This window comes from Dama dama, chromosome 23, assembly GCF_033118175.1.
Source record: "Dama dama isolate Ldn47 chromosome 23, ASM3311817v1, whole genome shotgun sequence".
NCBI classification, from domain to species: Eukaryota; Metazoa; Chordata; class Mammalia; order Artiodactyla; family Cervidae; genus Dama; species Dama dama.
The window spans coordinates 40,212,209-40,231,578 of NC_083703.1; the positions used below are offsets into that span (position 1 = coordinate 40,212,209).

General features: G+C 45.6%; 1 protein-coding gene across 1 annotated transcript in view; it reads left to right on the plus strand.

The window, feature by feature from the left end:
- Positions 1–19,370, plus strand: part of CFAP61 (cilia and flagella associated protein 61) — a 244,628-nt gene that overhangs the window by 178,113 nt on the left and 47,145 nt on the right. The window contains exons 22-24 of the mRNA XM_061126429.1: positions 8,126–8,418; positions 15,368–15,695; positions 16,949–17,040. Coding sequence (XP_060982412.1) covers positions 8,126–8,418; positions 15,368–15,695; positions 16,949–17,040 — 713 coding nt within the window. The remainder of the gene's footprint in view (positions 1–8,125; positions 8,419–15,367; positions 15,696–16,948; positions 17,041–19,370) is intronic.

A 19,370-nucleotide genomic window follows, 5' to 3' on the forward strand; every position in this document is an offset into this window, starting at 1 on the left:
TCAGGGTGGGGTTGGAGGGAGGGGGGCACCGAGGATAGGGCCCTTCTGCCAAGAGCCTGAGAAAAAAATCTCCTGTGTCTCACGGGTGGGGATTGAGTCAAATGTCCACCCAAGAATCACGCCTGACTCCTGGGACAGTCCAAGCCCAACTTGAAGCCCAGGGACTCAAGAAGAGGGGCTTGTCCTGAGGATGATGGAGGGATTGTTCTAAAAGGACAGATGGATTCTAGATAGCAGAAACAATGAATTTTTTTTTTAACTAAGAGGAAGTTAGCTTTCCTCTGAATTTCTGCCCTTTGGAAATGCACAAACATCTCCCCCAAAGCATCACCAGTCTCCTCCCTCCAACCCCCGGCTGTTTTATCATGCCTCCCTCTGCTTCCAAAGGAGAAACAGTTGTTCTGTGATGGAATGAGTCCAGTCAGAAGGAAATTGTTTTGGGGGCTCTGGAGTTGGATGGGTTTATAGATGTAAATTATCCTAAACTATTAGAACTGCTCCAGCATCCCGGAGAAGGGCTGACATCACCGGCTTTCAACAGCAAACAAAACCCGGAGGGTTTAGCTGGTGGGGCGGGGGTTCAGATAGAACCCAGCAACCTAATACATTATAACAGTTTATGGCATTAATTGAAACTAATTGAAATTCAACTGCTATTACCTCTGTACTTTCCATGAAAATGAAAAGTAGGATGAAAGTAAAGTACAAAAAATCTACCGCCTTAATGGCCCGAAATGGATCAATTATTTTCATCTTTAGCTAAATACAGTTTACTGCCTTATTAAAAGCATGTTTGTAAGAAAAGTATAACATTAAAATTCCAGTGCATGAATCACCGAACAAAGCCCTTGTTATGCTATATCTAATATATTCTTCCTTTTTCATTTGGCAGAGCAACATGGGACAGGTCAGGCTTGGGTCATGGAAATCTTATGCTTTAACTTATGAAAAATAAAAAGTGTATTCTCTGGTCTATTCACAGACATAAAAATTTTTAAGTGAGTGTTTATTTCATAATTTATAAATATTCTTTGATATCTATGAAAATTATTTCATTATCTAGTTATTTCCAAAAGTTAATTATATAGATAAAATGCCAATTAGAGGCGGTTTTTAAGGAATGTGTTATATCAGTTCAGTTCAGTCACTCAGTCATGTCTGACTCTTTGCATCCCCATGGGCTGTAACACTCAAGGTTTCCCTGTCCATCACCAACTCCTGGAGCTTGCTCAAACTCATGTCCATCGAGTCAGTGATGCTATCCAACCATCTCATCTTCTGTCATCCCCTTCTCCTCCCACCTTTAGTCTTTCCCAGCATCAGGGTCTTTTCCAGTGAGTCAGTTCTTCACATCAGGTGGCCAAAGTATTGGAGTTTCAGCTTCAGCATCAGTCCTTCCAGTGGGTATTCAGGACTGATTTCCTTCAGGATGGACTGGTTTGATCTTCTTGCAGTCCAAAGGACTCTCAAGAGTCTTCTCCAACACCACAGTAGTCAAATATACATACATATATATATATATATATATAATATAGGTATTTAGAACATGTTTTATATCCATCTGCAAATACAGTGTAGTGGTGTGAGCAGGCGTGCATGCTAATTTGCTTCAGTTGTGTCCGACTCTTTGTGACCCCACAGACTATAACCCTCCAGACTTCTCTGTCCATGGGATTCTCCAGGCAAGAATGCTGGAGTGGGTTGCCATGCCCTCCTGGTTCTCAAATCAGACCTGGCAGGTCTGAATCCTGCTGAACCATCCACGGCTGTGTGACCTGGAGCTCGTCACTTAACCTCTCTGTGCTCAGTTTTCTAGAAAGTGTAATTAAACTTTTCTCCTGGGCCTGTTCTGGTCATAATCATTCTGTTTCTTTTGATGTGGAAAAGGAACTACAATTCTTCATCAAAATACAATGGAATATGTAAATATACATGCATAGAAGTCATACAGAAATTAATGTATAACTCTTGTTTTCTCTGGTCTTCAAAATACATTTACTACAAAGAAAAATTCTTATTAATATTTGTATGCATAATTCCTAAATTTATTTCCTATCCTCTTGAGAGCTGATTTCCTGGCCAGAACGTCAGAGCAGAAATTCCTGCCCTGTTCTTCTTTCCAAGGGATGGTTTTCTTCCTGGAGAATCCTCCCATCTCTGTATCTTGGGTGTATTTGCTTTGTTTTCCTGGTCACACAATCAGAGTTGCTCGTGTGTTCATTTACAGCGTCAACAAGAGAGTAGCAAAAACATCACCTCTCCATTCATGCCAACATTTCAAGCAGCAGGTCTTAGTGCTTTTTCAGCCTCAGGTGGGTGACAGCTCGCTGGAGTGGTGATAGGAGTCACCATGTCCCCTCCTCCTCCCCAGCTGGGCTGTTAGCACCGTGGGAAGCCCCTCTTATCTTTGGAAGCTCCCTTGCACATTCGGTCCCAAAGGTCACTGCAGGTGGGCATGAGAGAGAGACTGGGTGCTGTTTCCAGCCAACTTTAACTACAGGGGCTTTCCAAGGTTGTCTTTTTTTTTTTACTACCCCTCTGTCCCCCTTACCCTGCCTCCTGATTCAGCTCTGTAATCTCCCTAATGCATAATTTATCCCCTAAAAGGGACAACAGAGATCAGCCTCCCATGAAAACTGCTGCAGTTCTATTCCATCACCCTTCCTTGAAAATCAACCCAGTCTGTTCTAACCATCGGTTGCCATGTACCATTTCCAAGTAGGACTGCCTGCCATTTCTCCTCTGTCAGCCATCAGATCAAGTTGCAAAGACTGGTTGTTTCTTATCTATTAAATAAACTGAGCTGCAAAGAAGGCAATGAGTGGATCTCTTAGCATACAACTGGTATCCAGGGGGACATCCTAAGCTTTTCCACTCTGCTGCTTCCATACGTGCAGGGGAACGTCCAAAGAACGTACACGAATGCATCTCCTTCTAAATACTTGCAAACACTCTGTGAGTTACACAGCACCGAAGTGGTAGAACTGCATGAGCTGGATGAATCTTTAATGACCTGGAGTTGTCTGACCTCTGAAGCCGGCTGTAGATGACAGATACTGGGGGTACCACATACCCTGGGGCTGCTTCCCAGCCCACACCAACAGCCATCAGGGTGTTCTGCACCAGGGGGACCCCAGCCATCCTGCCTGGCCCTCTCAGGCTAGGACACACTGGCAGACTCAGCGTCGCCCTTACAAAGCCATTTTCACTGCTGTTATTCATGGCCCAGTTCCCCCAGCCCCTCTCCCACCCTCCAACTGCTTTCTTTCACCTACATTTATTTGTTTCTTTATTTGGCCATGCCATGAGGCATGAGGGCTTCCCAGGTGGCGCTAGTGGTAAAGAACCTGCCTGCCAATGCAGGAGGCGTAAGAGACATGGGTTCGATCCCTGGGTCAGAAAGATCCCCTAGAGGTAGGCTTGGTAACCCACTCCAATATTCTTGCCTGGAGAATCCCATGGACAGAGGAGCTGGCAGGTTACAGTCCATGGGGTCGCAAAGAGTCGGGCACGTCTAAAGAGACTTAGCACACACGCATGCATGCAGCATGATTTCCTCTGCCAGTCACAGAACCCGCGACCCTGCCGTATGAGTGGTCTTAACCACTGAACTTCCAGGAAAGTCCCTCATGCACCTACTTTTTTATTTTTTTTATTAGTTGGAGGCTAATCACTTCACATTTCAGTGGGTTTTGTCATACATTGATATGAATCAGCCATAGAGTTACACGTATTCCTCATCACAATCCCCCCTCCCACCTCCCTCTCCACCCGATTCCTCTGGGTCTTCCCAGTGCACCAGGCCCGAGCACTTGTCTCATGCATCCCACCTGGGCTGGTGATCTGTTTCACCAAAGATAATATACATGCTGTTCTTTCGAAACATCCCACCCTCACCTTCTCCCACAGAGTTCAAAAGTCTGTTCTGTATTTCTGTGTCTCTTTTTCTGTTTTGCATATAGGGTTATCATTACCATCTTTCTAAATTCCATATATATGTGTTAGTATGCTGTAATGTTCTTTATCTTTCTGGCTTACTTCACTCTGTATAAGGGGCTCCAGCTTCATCCATCTCATTAGGACTGATTCAAATGAATTCTTTTTAACGGCTGAATAATATTCCATGGTGTATATGTACCACAGCTTCCTTATCCATTCATCTGCTGATGGGCATCTAGGTTGCTTCCATGTCCTGGCTATTATAAACAGATGCACCTACTTTTAAACCCTTTCTTGCTTCTAACTCAGCCAGAGATGATAAAATTTATTGAACTCCTCCCCCTCCCTTTCTTTCTTCAGTTGTTCCCCCTCCATCTTCCCTCCCTGAGTCAGCCCCAGATCCACTCAACGGTCTGCAGCACGGTAGTCACACGAAGGGCTCACCTCCCTGGAAAATATCCTTGGTCCTGGGTTTAAATGAGAACCAACACAATAGGAGTGCTACTCTATACTGTTGTGTTGGAGGCACACACAATTTGGGTTACATTTAGAACTGGGTAGGATGTTGTGGGCTGGAAGAGAAAAGAAGCCCAGTAGCCAGATCTAACGTTTCTGTCTTACAGATCTCAAGTATACAATCCATCCTGTGGCTGGTTCAGTCTGTCTTGTAGTGTCAACTTCGTAGTGAACAGGAGGTAGAAGTACATAGTAGGAAAACCCGGCCAGAGTGAGGGTGTCCTGCAGTAAACATTGAGAGGACCCAAAAGGAATGCTTAGTCAGTCTCGGGTCAGCAAGCTGATAAAGCCTAAACATTCTTCCATACATCTGGCCAGGAAGCATGTTGTCCCGCTTCTTGTAGAGAGACTCTGTGTGGAGCCCCACGGTGGGCAGGGTGAGCCTGAAGTCCACCCCTGAGTAAGTGATGCAAGGAAGGCAGGTAGAGAAAATCTTGGATCCTTGGAAGCCTCACCTGGCTGGAGGCTGGATCCTCTACTGGGGCCCAGACACGACCACAGCCACAGCCCAGCCCAGGAGGGCTTTAAGAGCCCTAGTTACAGGACTTCCCTGGTGGGTCCTGTGTTGGGAATCCTAGTTTTCCACTGCAAGGAGTGTAGGTCCAATCCTTTGTCAGGGAACTAAGAGCTTACATGCCATTTGGCATGGCCAAAAAAGGAAAAAGAAATAAGTAGTTTCTAAAAAGTTTTAGTTCCACTTCATCTATGCAAGTAAAATTATTCTGATAAATATAAGCAATCATATTTTTTACCTAGATTGATTTGTCCTGAAATGAATACATTAACAATCAAACTCTTTTATCTGCTGGGTTTTTTTCCTGCGGATTCCCCAAAGTATAAGACTTTGCTTCTCCTATGAATTGTCTTCATACTTATATTTTTACTTTTAGCTTATGAAAAAGTTACAGGCATTTGCCTGAAGCCAATGTTATTGATAACAATTCTGTTATTGTTACTGATAGTAGTAATAATAAGGGCTTGTGTATTAAAAATGCCTACCTTTGGGCCTGATATATCAGAGTCGTGAGATAAACAGGAATTGAATCTAAAAATTTTTTGTAAAGTAAAAGTTGGAAATGATTCAGAAATAAGTCACAACTGCACGAAGATAATGGAAAGAATAATCCACTCCCTGCCTCCCACTCTGGAGTAGGAACGCTTAAAAGCTGAAGGACTGAACTGGCAAAGAGTAACAGGCTGACTTCATAACATTGGGTTTTGTGATATTCATGGAGGATTGTGATTTGACCTGTGGCTTGTCATTTAGGTAGTAGAAAATTATAATGGGATTCTACTCTGTTTTGTGGGATGGGACAATGTAAATAAATGATCAGTAAAACATGTTTAGATGAAAATTTTAGATGACATCACATAGGCCTCATGTAGGCATAGGCACACACAGAGTCCTGTGCCCAATGTAACTGTGATTTTGGAATGTTATTCAATGAACACACACACATACACATCCGTGCTGTGGACCGAGTGTGCTTCACCCCCTTGGGCATGGGTTTGGCCACTTGACTTGCTTTGGTCAAGGGAACCTTAGTGGCTGTTTCCAGGAGAGCCTTGGAAAGTGCCTGAGCAGTCATGCCTGCCCTCCTGCACAGCTCCCAAAAGAGAATATGCCTCAGGTTGCTATTGGTCCACAGAGGCTGAGAGAGGCATGGTGGTACTGACTTGACCCCAACCACAGCTTGGATCCACAGCAGCCAGCATTTGTCAGCCTGCAGACCTGTGAGCTGACCTACCACAGGCTTATTGTTTTTTGGCATTGAGTTTGAGGGTAGCTTGTTACACAGCATTATTGTGACAGTAGCTGACAGTTACAATAACCAAAGTCTCATGTTTGGGGGAGGTGTTTCAAACTACATTAAAAGACAAACTAAAAGATAACTATTTAGAAGTTAGCATACATATATATATATATATATATATATATATATATATATTTATATAATTTAAATAGATTTAAATTAAGTAGACATCTAATTTAAATAGGTTTTATGAAACGTATTATCTTTTGAAGTCCTCAGACTCTCCAGCTGCCTACAATCTGTGGGCAACCCTGGCTAAACATACAGCCCTCTAATGACCCCAGCAGCCTGGCTTTGCTGGGGCTTTTGTGAGCCTTTCTGTGTAATGAAGAAACAGAATAGTTGCTAAAAGCCCACATGAAGGAGAAACTGGAAAAATAATGAGACTCTGAGTTCCATGGGGCCTAAACGCTTAATCTGTTTCATGGGAAGTGAACGTTGTTTTCACATGCATATTTAAAAGAAGGGACAGAGGACCTCGAATTTGGACAATGTGAGGTTCAAGTGTTGGCTCTCCTGGTGGACTACTTCTTTGTTGTGTCAGACCTCCAGGAGTCGTGTTTTGCAGCAGGTGGGTACCTCAATAATTTAAACAAAACGTTGGCTCTTTTGGCCAAGGAAAATGCAGCTTACCCAGGAACGTCGCACTAGTGAGTCTGAACGGGGAGGTGATCAGAGCCCCCAGATCAGAATGTCCTAGGGAAGGCGGGGAGGAAGGGCCCTGCCCCTGGCTTCTTTCCCCCTTGGGGAGTAGGGGAGGACTTCCTAGAAGCTCTGCAAAATGCCTGAAAGCGATTCCAGTTCCTTTTCTTCCAGGCAAGTAAGATAAGCCATTATACCTCCTTTCAGTTTGATTTTTGCATAATTTATTCCACAAAATTGAGTAAATACACTTGCTCTTTATTTTGTCTCTTAAAATTCCTCTTCATATCATTTCACAAACAGAAGGAAAAAGAGAGGTAAAGTTTTGTGGTAAAATTGTTACAGCTTGCCTGAAATGTGAGTCCACAGCAGTTTCTTTCTTTGTGAAGAGGTAATATTGCCAATTCGATGTCAAAAATAGCATATGAATAGCACATAATACATTTCACTCATATAATAGGATCATTGGTCTTAAAATTTATATCATTATCAGAAGAGCATATGTAATTACTTCTGTAATATTTTTAAGAAATATAAATAAATTATATCATCAAAGTGCTCTCACACAGTAGAAATCTTTCAAGATTATTTTATGATTTTATTTTTCCTCACCAAAAGAATACCCATCAATCTCTTGCGAGGTCTTAGCACATTAAATTGTAAAACTCAGGATTTTAATCTTTATAAAATTATCTGTTGCAAAGCAGAATGTTCTAGTCTTTTGTTCTCAAAAAAAAGTTTCCTTGAAATCAACACAGTTCAACAATTAAATAATGAAATAGCCATACCATCATGCACATGACTAATTTTTTTAAACCATTGTCCTGTTCATGACTCAAGAATTTGCATTTATTGCAAACTTTCGCCATTTTTCCCCCTTAATAAGTATAGCAAATAGGGAACAAAAACAAGATAAAAGGTTTTATTCTTGACTGTTTCATTTAGCATAATTTCAACTTTCAAATTATAGGAACATAAATGAATATCCTACTTGTGTGTTAAAAGTACTTGACTACTTTGTGGGATGTTGTGTGTCCATTCTTTGCTAAATTATCTTGGTTGCTGTTGCTAGGTAACACTGCTAGCTTCCCACAGCTGAAAAAAAATAAGAGGGTTGAGGGAGCAATTCAGCATTATTAGCATTTGACTAATAAGGTTATTGGTTGTTGTTTTTTTTTAAGCTATGTATCTTAGCAATTTGCCCCCTTTTCTAGGGAACGTCATCATCTATGGGAACTCAATTGACACATACACCACTGTGGAGACCCTCTTGAACCTGGGGGTCAGGGGCTCCTGCATCCACCTGGTACAACACCCACCCACGTCCATCATCACCTGCATCAATGACTGCGCAGTGGAGGGTGCGATAGAGGATGCACTCCAGGCCGCGGGGGTGACCGTGTACCGGGACGCGCTGCTGGCTCAGTGGAACAACGGGATGTACCCGGACCCCATCCACACCGCCAGCTTCACCACGCCCACCAAGCCCTTCCAGCTCCCCTGCTCTGTAAGTAGGTCCCCGGAACCTCACTCACCACCTTGGGAGAGCTATAGTCACAGTTTCCCTGCCGCACCCTCTCCAGCCCCTGCAAACTTTCAAAGTTTCTGTTGCTACGTAATGAGGCGCCCAAACCGAGTGACCTAAACCAACAGCAGTCATTCCTGAGTCTCTCTCGTGGTCCCAGGGTGGGACCCGGCTCATCAGGCAGGAATCCCTAGAGGTCTTACCTGAGGATGAAAGGGGACTGGGTAGGGCTGGAGCCATCTAGAAGGTGTGTCAACCCGATTCTCCAGCTGCTGGTGTCAGATCAGGCTCAGGTGAGATGCTGATCAGAACAATCATAGATGGCCCCTCCATGGGACTGAGCTTCTCCTCAGCATGGTGACTGGTTCCAAAAGCACTGGGACAGAGACAGAGGGGATCAAGAGAGATGGAGACAGAGAGAGACCGAGATAGAAACAGAGAGAGCCAGAGAGAAACAGACAGATGGAGACAGAAGCAGACAGACAGAGAGCCAGAATTACAGAGAGAGAGATAGAAACAGAGATAGAGACAGACAGAGAGATGATAGAGACAGCGACAGCATCCCTCCTTCCGTGACCTAGCCTCATACATCAAGTGGCATCCTTCCACCACATTCTGAGTCCTGGAGGCAGGTCACCGAGGCAGCCCACATGCAAAGGAATGGGAACTGGATCCCCCTCCTGTTTGTGGATGGAGTGTCAGGATTTGAGGACTGCCAGCTCCCATATTTCGGCCACCTGATGCAAAGAGCTGACTTATTAGAAAAGACCCTGATGCTGGGAAGGATTGAAGGCAGGAGGAGAAGGGGACAACAGAGGATGAGGTGGTTGGATGACATCACTGACTCACTGGACATGAGTTTGAGCAGACTCCGGGACTTGGTGATGAACAGGGAAGCCTGGCGTGCTGCGGTCCTTGGGGTTGCAAAGAGTCGGACATGACTGAGCGCCTGAGCAGCAGCAAGCCCCACTGTGAGCAAGTCCCGGTGTCATGCTACCCTCTTGCAGTGCATTCCGTCCCCTCCTCACAACAGCTCTGTCACAGGAAGCACCCCCACTTTGCAGACAGAACACGGTGACTCCCCATCAGCTTAAGATCTAACCCAGGCTAACAGGCCCTCAAAGTGTACGCCGTGTTGACCTCCCAGGATTCTGGAAACAGCTACAGTGGTTCTTTCCCTGTGGAACAGGGACTTAGAACAGCTCAGCTCACAGCCTGTTCAGGAGACAGCGGAAGCCAGGAGGAAGAGGGGAAGGGGCCAGTCGATGCGCCAGAGAAGCAGGAGACCCCTGAGGAGGGGGCTGCAGTCAGCGTGAGGGCTGAAGTCATGGGGGTCAAGGGGGTGTCGGGGGTTGGGATGAAGGATACCAGCAGCCTCTGGTGGGCAGACCACCTGGGGGAGGCCCGCGGGGGCTCATGGGGGTCCATTACCTGGCAGTAAGGGCCGGTGGCCTAAGTCAGGGCTTCTCACCCCAGTGCTCTTACAGGTGGGTGCCGTGACCCGCATCCCCCAGAACCCAGACAGGAGGAGCTCAAGGCAGACCGCGTGTCAGAGGAGCTTCCCTACCACCTCTCATTTCATTCTGATAACCCAGGGGATTCTGCATTCTGCTCCTCAAGAACATTCATTCTTTCCTTCGCTCTGCAGAGATTTACTGGACACCTACTAGGTCTCAAGCTTGGTCCTAAGCGTGAGGGATATAGCAGTGAAAAATAAAAAGTTCTTAGTATTTTAATAGAATAGTGACACCAACTACATATGTATGTCACAATACCTATTTAAGAGAGGAAAAAATCAAGATCTTCTCATTGAAAGTTTCCTCCCATAATGATGATCCTGGAAGAGGTGTGCCAAGTGTACCCTGGGGGAATTCTGGGGGTGAGTACACACCCTGCCTAGGAAGCACAGATACAAGAAGACCTTCCCCAAGTATCTGACTGAATACAGGGTCTGTAGCAGCCCCCACCAGCCTTCACTCTCTTGTTAGGTCAGAACTAGAATCAAGGCAGACACCTTGCAGATACTCTCAACCACCTTGATCCAGCATGCCTTCCTACCCAGACTTCCCCCTAAAGTAATGAGTCAGACTGTGGCCCACTGTCCTTGGGTCCTGTCTCCTGCTCCCCTCTGCTCTGCTCTGCACCACGAGCAGTGGCCTCTGCAGGGTACCCTCCCAGCTGTGTATCTCCCCACCCCGCCCCCCACCCCGCAACTCTCATCTGTGTTTGGCCAACAGTAGGCACCAGCTGGAGATTCCCAGTTGGCACTAGTGGTAAAGAACCCACCTACCAATGCAGGAGATGTAAAAGATGTGGGTTATCCCTGCATCGGGAAAATCCCATGGAGGAGGGCACGGCAACCCACTCCAGTCTTCTTGCCTGGAGAATCCTGTGGACAGAGGAGCCCGGCGGGCTACGCTCCATGGGGTTACAAAGAGTCAGACACGACTGAGTGACTTAGCGTAGCACAGGTACCGGCTAGGGATTAGAAGCCTAAAGAAGGTGAGAGATAAGGGTATTTATCCCTCCAATCATCAGCTTTGAGTAGTGTCTCTGTCAGGGCACTAGGAGACTTTTGACAAAAGTGAAAGTGAGTCACTCAGTCATGTCCGACTCTATGCGACCCGGTGGACCGTAGCCCTGTCCATGGTGTTTTCCAGGCAAGAGTACTGGAGTCAGTTGCCATTCCCTTCTCCAAGACTTTGATGGGGACAAGTATATTCACATCTCCACTGTGGTTGTGGGGTCATGGTTTGAATTACGTCCCCTGGAGAACTACGGTCCTAAGCCTCAGGACCTGAACGTGACCTTACTTGGAAATAGGATCTTAGTGGTTGCTGTCAAGCAAAGAGAAGATCATCCTGGATTGGGGTGGGTCCTAAGTCTGGTAATTGGTGCCCTTATATGGAGAGAAAGATGTGATGGCAGAGAGGAGGAGCCCGTGTGCTGACCGAAGTAGAGACGGAGTGATGGCACCCGCCACCTGATCCTGAATAGCACAAATGGGCAGCAGCCGCCAGAAACGAAGACGAGGCAAAGACCTGTCTAAAGTTCTCTGTCTAGCTAGACGTTTGTCAATTGTATTGATTTTTTCCCTCCCACAGCACCAGCTTTTGAGTTTGTTAATTGTCTCTGTTGTCTGTCAGTTTTCTCTCTCATTGATTTCTGCTCTTAACAATTATTTTCTTTTTTTCTGCTTGCTTTGGCTTTACCGTGCCTTTCTTTTGCTAGTTCCTTAAGGTAGAACCTTAGGGCATTATTTATACAGGCATTTAAAGCAGATGTTTCTTCTAATACTCCATATTTTCAGCCAAGATGTAATATTCAGTTGGCCTTATATGAGCACATGAATTGTGTTTGAGAGGTTTGAGAGATCTGTGACTCAGAACTTGTGTTCCCAAGGACAGTGCTGGATTTGCTGTTCCAGCAATCGGTCCATTCCACCAACTCCTATGTCTCCAATGTAACCATGTTCTGAATGCCTACTCCAAAACGGTATAAAATAACACGATTTCAGTAGAAGTGCTGGTAATCTTCCAAACCCAAGAAAACAAGGGAGAGTATATTTAATGTGCCCCTTACCTGGTGGCTCAGAGGTTAAAGCATCTGCCTGCAATGCGGGAGACCTGGGTTCGATCCCTGGGTCCGATCCCTGGGTCAGGAAGATCCCCTGGAGAAGGAAATGGCAACCCACTCCAGTATTCTTGCCTGGAGAATCCCATGGACAGAGGAGCCTGGTGGGCTACATTAGTCCATGGGGTCGCAAAGAGACACAACTGAGCAACTTCACTTTCACTTAATGAAAAGTGGAAGCTTCACTGATGGCTCAGACGATAAAAGCCTCTGCCTGCAATTCGGGAGACCCAGGTTGGATCCCTGGGTTGGGAAGCTCCCCTGGAGAAGGAAATGGCAACCCACTCCAGTATTCTTGCCTGGAAAATTCCATGGATGGAGGAGCCTGGTGGGCTGCAGTCCATGGGGTTGCAAAGAGTCGGACACGACTGAGCGACTTCACTTTCACTTCCACTTTAATAAAAGGTAGATTTAACTAGGAGATAAACTAAGTATATAGAAGAACTTTGTGCAGGTGTTGAAGGAGAATTCTGAGCATTACTGGTCCTGTTTTGCACGTACAATTTCAATTCAAATATCTCTCTGTATTTTTCTATGGGTAAGAAGTCTTTCTATATAGATGGAAAAGGAGTAGAGGCGAAAAAAGAAAAGAGTAGACAGACAGATTCAGAGTGAGGAACTCAGAGAAATATATTTTCCTGTGGTTACTGAGTAAGGTTAAAAGCAGAAATAATTTTATAACAGATTAGAGAGAAAGAAGCTACCTGAATGGGAGTAATTGGGAGAGGATTAGATGTCCAAGTGAACAGAGACAGGGAAAGGGGAAAAGTCCTTGCTGGTTCCCTCAGGAAGAAGAAAGAATATCACAGGGATGGTGGACTCAAGTCAAGTGCTGTCCAGTAGAACTTCCTGTGATGGTAGAAATGGTCCATACTTGTGCGGTCCAGTATGGCAGCTGCTGCCACCTGTAGCTTTTGGGCGTTTGAAATAGGCCACAACTGAGGGTCTGGATTTTAAATTTTACTTACTTTTAATTAATTTAGATTTATTTATTTTAAAAATATTTATTTGTTTGGCTGTGGCAGGTCTTATTTGCAACTTGTGGGATCTTTAGTTGTGGCATGCAGGATCTAGTTCCCTGACCAAGGATCAAACCGGGGCTGCCAGCGATGGGAGCTCAGAGTCTTAGCCACTGGACCACTAGGGAAAGTGAAAGTGTTAGTCAGTCAGTCGTCTCTGACTCTTTGTGACCCCATGGACTGTAGCCTGCTAGGCTCCTTTCTTTGTCCATGGAATTTTCTAGGCAAGAATACTGGAGTGGGTTGCCATTCCCTTCTCCAGGGGATCTCTCCTACCCAGGGATAGAACCTGGAGCTCTCACATTGCAGGCAGATCCTTTACCAGCTGAGCCATCAGAGAAACCAGACCACTAGGGAAGTACCTAATTAATTTTGATTTAAATGTGTATAGTCACCTGTGATTATTGGCTGTCGCAGGCTCACTCCTGGCTCACTCCTCATTCATGCACTGTTCTTGGGTGGAGAAGGGGTGTGGAATGGCTTTGCTTATTTAACTTCTGTACGGAATACATCATGTGACATGCTGGGCTGGGTGAATCACAAACTGGAATCAAGATTGCCAGGAGAAATATCAATAGCCTCAGATATGTAGATGATACCACTCTAATGGCAGAAAGAAAAGAGGAACTAAAGAGCCTCTTGAGGAGAATGAAAGAGGAGAGTGAAAAAGCTAGCTTGAAACTCAACATTAAAAAAAAAACAAAACCTAAGATTCATGGCAAATGGGGGGGGGGGGAATGGAAACAGTGACAGATTTTCTTTTCTTGTGCTCCAAAATCACTGCAGCTGGTGACTGCAGCCATGAAATTAGAAGACACTTGCTCCTTGGAAGAAAAACTATGACAGACCTAGATTGTGTATTAAAAAGCAGAAGCATCACTTTGCCTACAAACACCCATATAGTTAAAGCTATAGTTTTTCTAGTAGTCATGTATGGATTTGAGAGTTGGACCATAAAGAAAGCTGAGTGCTAAAGAATTGATGCTTTTGAATTGTGGTGCTGGAGACTTTTAAGAGTTCCTTGGACTGCAAGGAGATCAAACCAGTCCATCTTAAAGGAAATTAACCTTGAGTATTCATTGGAAGGATTGATGCTGAAGCTGAAACTCCAATACTTTGGCCACCTGATGCAAAAAGCCAACTCATTGGAAAAGACCCTGATGCTTGGAAAGAGCAAGAGAAGGGGGCAACAGAGAATGAGATGGTTAGATAGCATCACTGGCTCAGTAGACATAAATTTGAGCAAAGTCTGGGAGATGGTGAGGGACAGGGGAGCCTGGCGTGCTGCAGTCCATGGGGTTGCAAAGAGTGGAACATGACTTAGTGACTGAATAGCAACAACTAAGATAAAAATGAGTCAATTTAGCCTCTTCCACAACAACTGAAGCCCTAAAAACGAATAACTTAGACTGGCTTCCCTGGTAGCTCAGCTGGTAAAGAAACCACCTGCAATGCAGGAGACCCTGATTTGATTTCTGGGTCAGGAAGATCCCCTGGAGAAGGGAATGACTACCCACTCCAGTATTCTGGCCTTGAGAATTGCATGGACTGTATAGTCCAAGGGGTCACAAAGAGTTGGACACGACTAAGCGACTTTCCCTTTCACTTTCACTAGATGCTTTAATGACTTAACATCAATACGGAAGATGATTTCCAGATGAGTGTGAGAAAGTATTAAAATTTGGACAGAGAATGTGGGGGTGGGGCATGCAGGTACCCTGTATATATTCACTGAATCAGTCCCTGCCCTCCCAGGGCAGGAGTTACAGGGCAGTAGCCCAGACCTGGAGGGTACGGAGGCAGATGGGGTATCCTGCAAGGACAGACTTTCTGGGCTTAAAGGGCCAGGAATGGGGCAGTCTGAAGACTCAAGAGTGGACAAGGTGACCCCAAGAAGGAGCCTGGAGAGACATGAGTGTCAGACACCAGAGAGGAAAATGGAAGGAGGCTGAGAAGGAGTGATGAGTGTCGTGGAATGAGGGGCAAGTGGTGTCTATGAACATAAACCTCATTACCAGGGAAAGTGTGCTCTTGTGGGAGATATTCCATCGTGTGGCATCCACTGCTGGATATCTAGATTAGCAATTTAAAAAAAAAGAGTGACATTGAGTGATCTTAATTTGTTCTTCATCCCAAAGATACACACACCATTAGGACATACTCTTAGTAGATTTAGGTTTTCTAGTGTGCCCCAAATAATAAAATGGAGATGATTCAACCTCTTGGGAAGGTACAGTGAAGAATGATAACTAGGGGTAATGTGTCTGTTCACTTTGTAGATGTTCTTCAGCTTCCTCGAGAAGAACGTGGATTATGAAACATTCAAAGCCTTCAATGATGCATGCTTGGTCTACGATGGCCGACTCGTGATCGACAGCAACTTCCACACCAACGACATAGCCATCAGAGCTGCCGGCCCCCTCACCAAGTTCTCCAATAGGTACTACTCAAACGAGTGGACACACAGCAACTTCAATTCCAAAGAGATCGGCTTCCAGCTGGCGGCAGCGATGCTCAAGCTCTTTGATCCGACTCTGGAGCCTGTGACTGAACCACCGGCTGACCTTGACCGACTCATCCCCATGTACAAGGGAGCCAAGATTAAAGGTGTGTAGAGGGCCACCCTCATCCCACTGCTGCAGCCGCTGGTTGGATCTGAACCAGCCAGCCCCATTTCCCGTAGGCTTGTTTAGGAGGCTCCGCTGTGCATCAGTGGCTTTGCAAAGAGACGTGGAGATGGGGGCTGTCTCTCATGTTTAACTGTTTATGATGGACCCCATTCTACCATGTCAGAACTGTGATGGTCACTCTATGTATAATACCACTGAGACTAGGGGATGGTCAATAACTTGCCCAGAGGCTCCTCACCACTGGTGTGTGGGTGGTGTCCTGACATCTTGCCAAACTTTTATTCTCACTGAAAGTTGAGAGATCAGGAGAGCCTCCAAGACACGCAGGCTTCAGCCTGCTGTCTGAAATAATAAGCACAACTCTTAGCAGCTGGAAAATGGGTCCACTTTAATCCCCTCTGCTTTATTGGCTCCTAAGGAGGTCATCACTTGAGTAACACAGAATTTCCTTATATTTGGGCGACGCACCTTCTGTCAGAAAAATGCACATATTTCTAGAATTGTGTATATGTACTTCCAGAGAGTTGATGGGTCAACCCCCGTAATCATCCATGGACTCCTGGAGGGAGGGTCTGTGAACCCTAATCCAGTAGACAGAACATCAGTCTAAAGAGGCAGAAGCCCAACATCCCAGTCTTTGTGTTTATCTGCCCAGCGAGAGGTCATGATCGCCTCCTCACTCTATACAAGACCTTAGGGAGGGCGGTGGCCGTGGAAAAGGACAGCGAGTCCTGGATGTCAGAAGCTGCTCAGAGCCTGGCTTGGGCTTCCGGGGCCAGCTAGAAATAGTAACCATTTCATAATCCACGTTTTCTAAAGCCTTGAACAAGGACTTTGTTGACTTTCCTTATAACATTTAGTTTTTTTAGTATGTTGGTTACACAGTGGAGGAGGACAGAGAAAGGCCACGTTTACAAAGTCTTGGTTGGCCTTGGTAGGTGGGGTTTAGAGGGCCATGAGTTATGGGAAGTCAGGATACACAGGGTCAGCCTGGACATCTTAGAGCATTGGTGTCTGTATTATGTGCTATTATGGCACATTCACATTGGTTGTATTAAATGTTATCAACCCCAGGGTGTTTCTTGCTAACAGAGGCACTTTGGTGGGAAAGTTTGAGTAGCACACACCACAGCAGGTGTCTCTGGTGGTCTTGTGCTGTAGATGTAAGCCCTGCTACCCATTTGTTCACCCAACTGAAATAAAATGTCTAAAACTGGCCTTTTCCACTAGGAGGCATCCTCCCTGGGTCTTATCATTACTTGCATGTCTCCAAGCCCGCCATCCCAACCCCTTTGGAGGTACAGAGGGCCCAGTCTGATTTTGTAAGTATTTTTCCTGAGTTTCACTTTACTTTCAAATATAGCACTTTGTTTCCGGGGGTAGGGGGTGAAATTCTTAATTCACAGTTTTTAGTGTCATGTATTGGTTCTTGCATCAGAAAGTCATGGGCCAGCTGGCCTCTGAAATGGCCCCTACTTATTCCTGCCCCTTGGTATCCATGTCCATGAATGGTCCCCACCCACAGTGACCAGGGCTGATGTGTGTAGCCAGCAGGATATTGCATAAATGATAGCGTGTGCCTTCCGAGGCCAGGTCCTGAAAGATCCTACAGCTTCCAACTTGCACCCTCTTTGGTCACTACTACCATATCATCAGGTCACCCGGTTGGCCCTTTGGCAGGGTCCGCATGGAAAGGAACTGAGGATTCCTGCCCCGTACATTCCACAATTTGCTAGTCGTGTGAGGAGCCATCTGTGTGAGTGGTCCTCCAGCCCCAGTCCAACTTTCAGATGATGCAGCCCTGGCTGATATCTTGACCACAAATTTTGCAAGAGACCATGAGCCAGAATCCCCTAGCTAAGCTAGTCCCAACTTCTGACTCCCAAAGACTGAGGTTGTAAAAGTTGATTGCCATTTTAAGCCATTTATTTTTTAGAGCAGTTTTAGGTTCACAGCAAAATTGAGAAAAGGGTACAGAGATTTCCCATACATCCCCTGAGCCTCTCATGCATGCCCCCTTATTAGTATCCCCACCACTGGGTATGTTTGTTACAACTGATGAACCAACATTGGTGCATCATCACCAGAAGCCCACAATTTACATGATGATCCACATGTATTGTACATGTTGTGGGTTTGCACAAATGTATGATGACATGTGTCCACCATAGTGGTGTTATACAGACGAGGGTCCCTACCCAAAAAATCCCTTCTGTTCCACCTGTTCTTCCCTCCCTCCATCCCCTGCAACTCCTGGCAACCAGTGACCTTTTTTTTTTTTTTTTAACCATAGTTTTGCGTTTTTCAGAATATCATAGAGTGGGAATCATACAGTCTGTCACCTTTTCAAATCAGCTTCTTTCATTTAACAATTTGCGTTTAAGTTTCCTCCATGTCTTTTCATGGCTTGAGAGTCCATTTCTTCTTAGCCCTGAATGATGTGTGTGTGTGTGTGTGTATGTGTATTCTGCTGTCTGGATGCACCAGCAGTTTATGTATCCAACTACCTCCTGAAGGACATTAAGCCACAAAGTTTTGAGGTAGCCTGTGATGTATCCATCGATAATTAAAATTATCAATGTCATCTCTGTGGTGACAACAGGCAGATTTCTGAGGGTCTGATGTCTGTCCAGGCCCCCTGGCGCTCCTGCTCCTCTGAATGACACTGGAAAGACCGTAGAGGTGAAGCGGAAGCTGCGTGTGTTTGGGGATTGCAGGGGCGGGGGGGAGTTCCCCCAGCTTCCAGGTAACTAGAGAGGAAGAAAGGATACAGGGTGGTTGGTCAGTTGGTGAGCTCCCCAGGTAAGATCATCTGACAGTTGGTCCCAGAGTGGCGTTTGTTGTCAACCGAGGGTTTCCTTCCTGGTGTGTCATGTTCGTTTTTTCATCAGTGAGGCAATCACTGGAGGTTGCCTGCTTCCATTCCCATTTTCACATCCTGAATTTTTTTTTTTTTTTGAAGGTTAGCAATCTAACTTAAAATAAGCACACTTCCCAGATTTCCTTGAGAATGAGGTCAGCCACATGGCAGGTCCTGGCCAGTGAGATGTAGTAGAAACTGATGGAAAATTCCATCAGGAGAGCAGACTCCAGACCTCCCAGGCTTCTGGTCCCTCTTTGGGAAGTCAGAATCCCAGTGTTCCAGTTGTCTTACCATGGACTTAGAGTTGATAACTCCTCTGCTTTCTGGGATCATTAGGGATCATATATAAAGTAACACTCCCTTCAGGGAATAAAACAGGTGCCCCATCAGTGGTGGATGTTGTTAATCATAATTCCAGATAAGTACTGAGACCTAGTTCTGCTGAGGAAAGGTCAGATGCCATGTGTTTAAAACTTATTTCCCTTGGGCCTTTCCAAGATTCTTTTAGGCATGTCCCATATCCATGGTCTGATGCAAAATGTTCTTAAAGTAAGGACCATAGTCAATGGTCTCTAGTCTCTATTGCTTTGTAACAAAGCTTAGCAACATGAAGCAGCCCTTGGACTGTGCTCAGATTTTGTGGATTAGGAATTTGGACAGGACACAGTGGGAGCAGCTTGTCTCTGCTCAGCTGGGAAGACTTAGTAGACTATTGGTAGCCCAATGATTGGGTCCTCTGACCGAAGGCTTGTCACTGACCTGGGCTGGCACAGCTCAGCCCCAGAGATT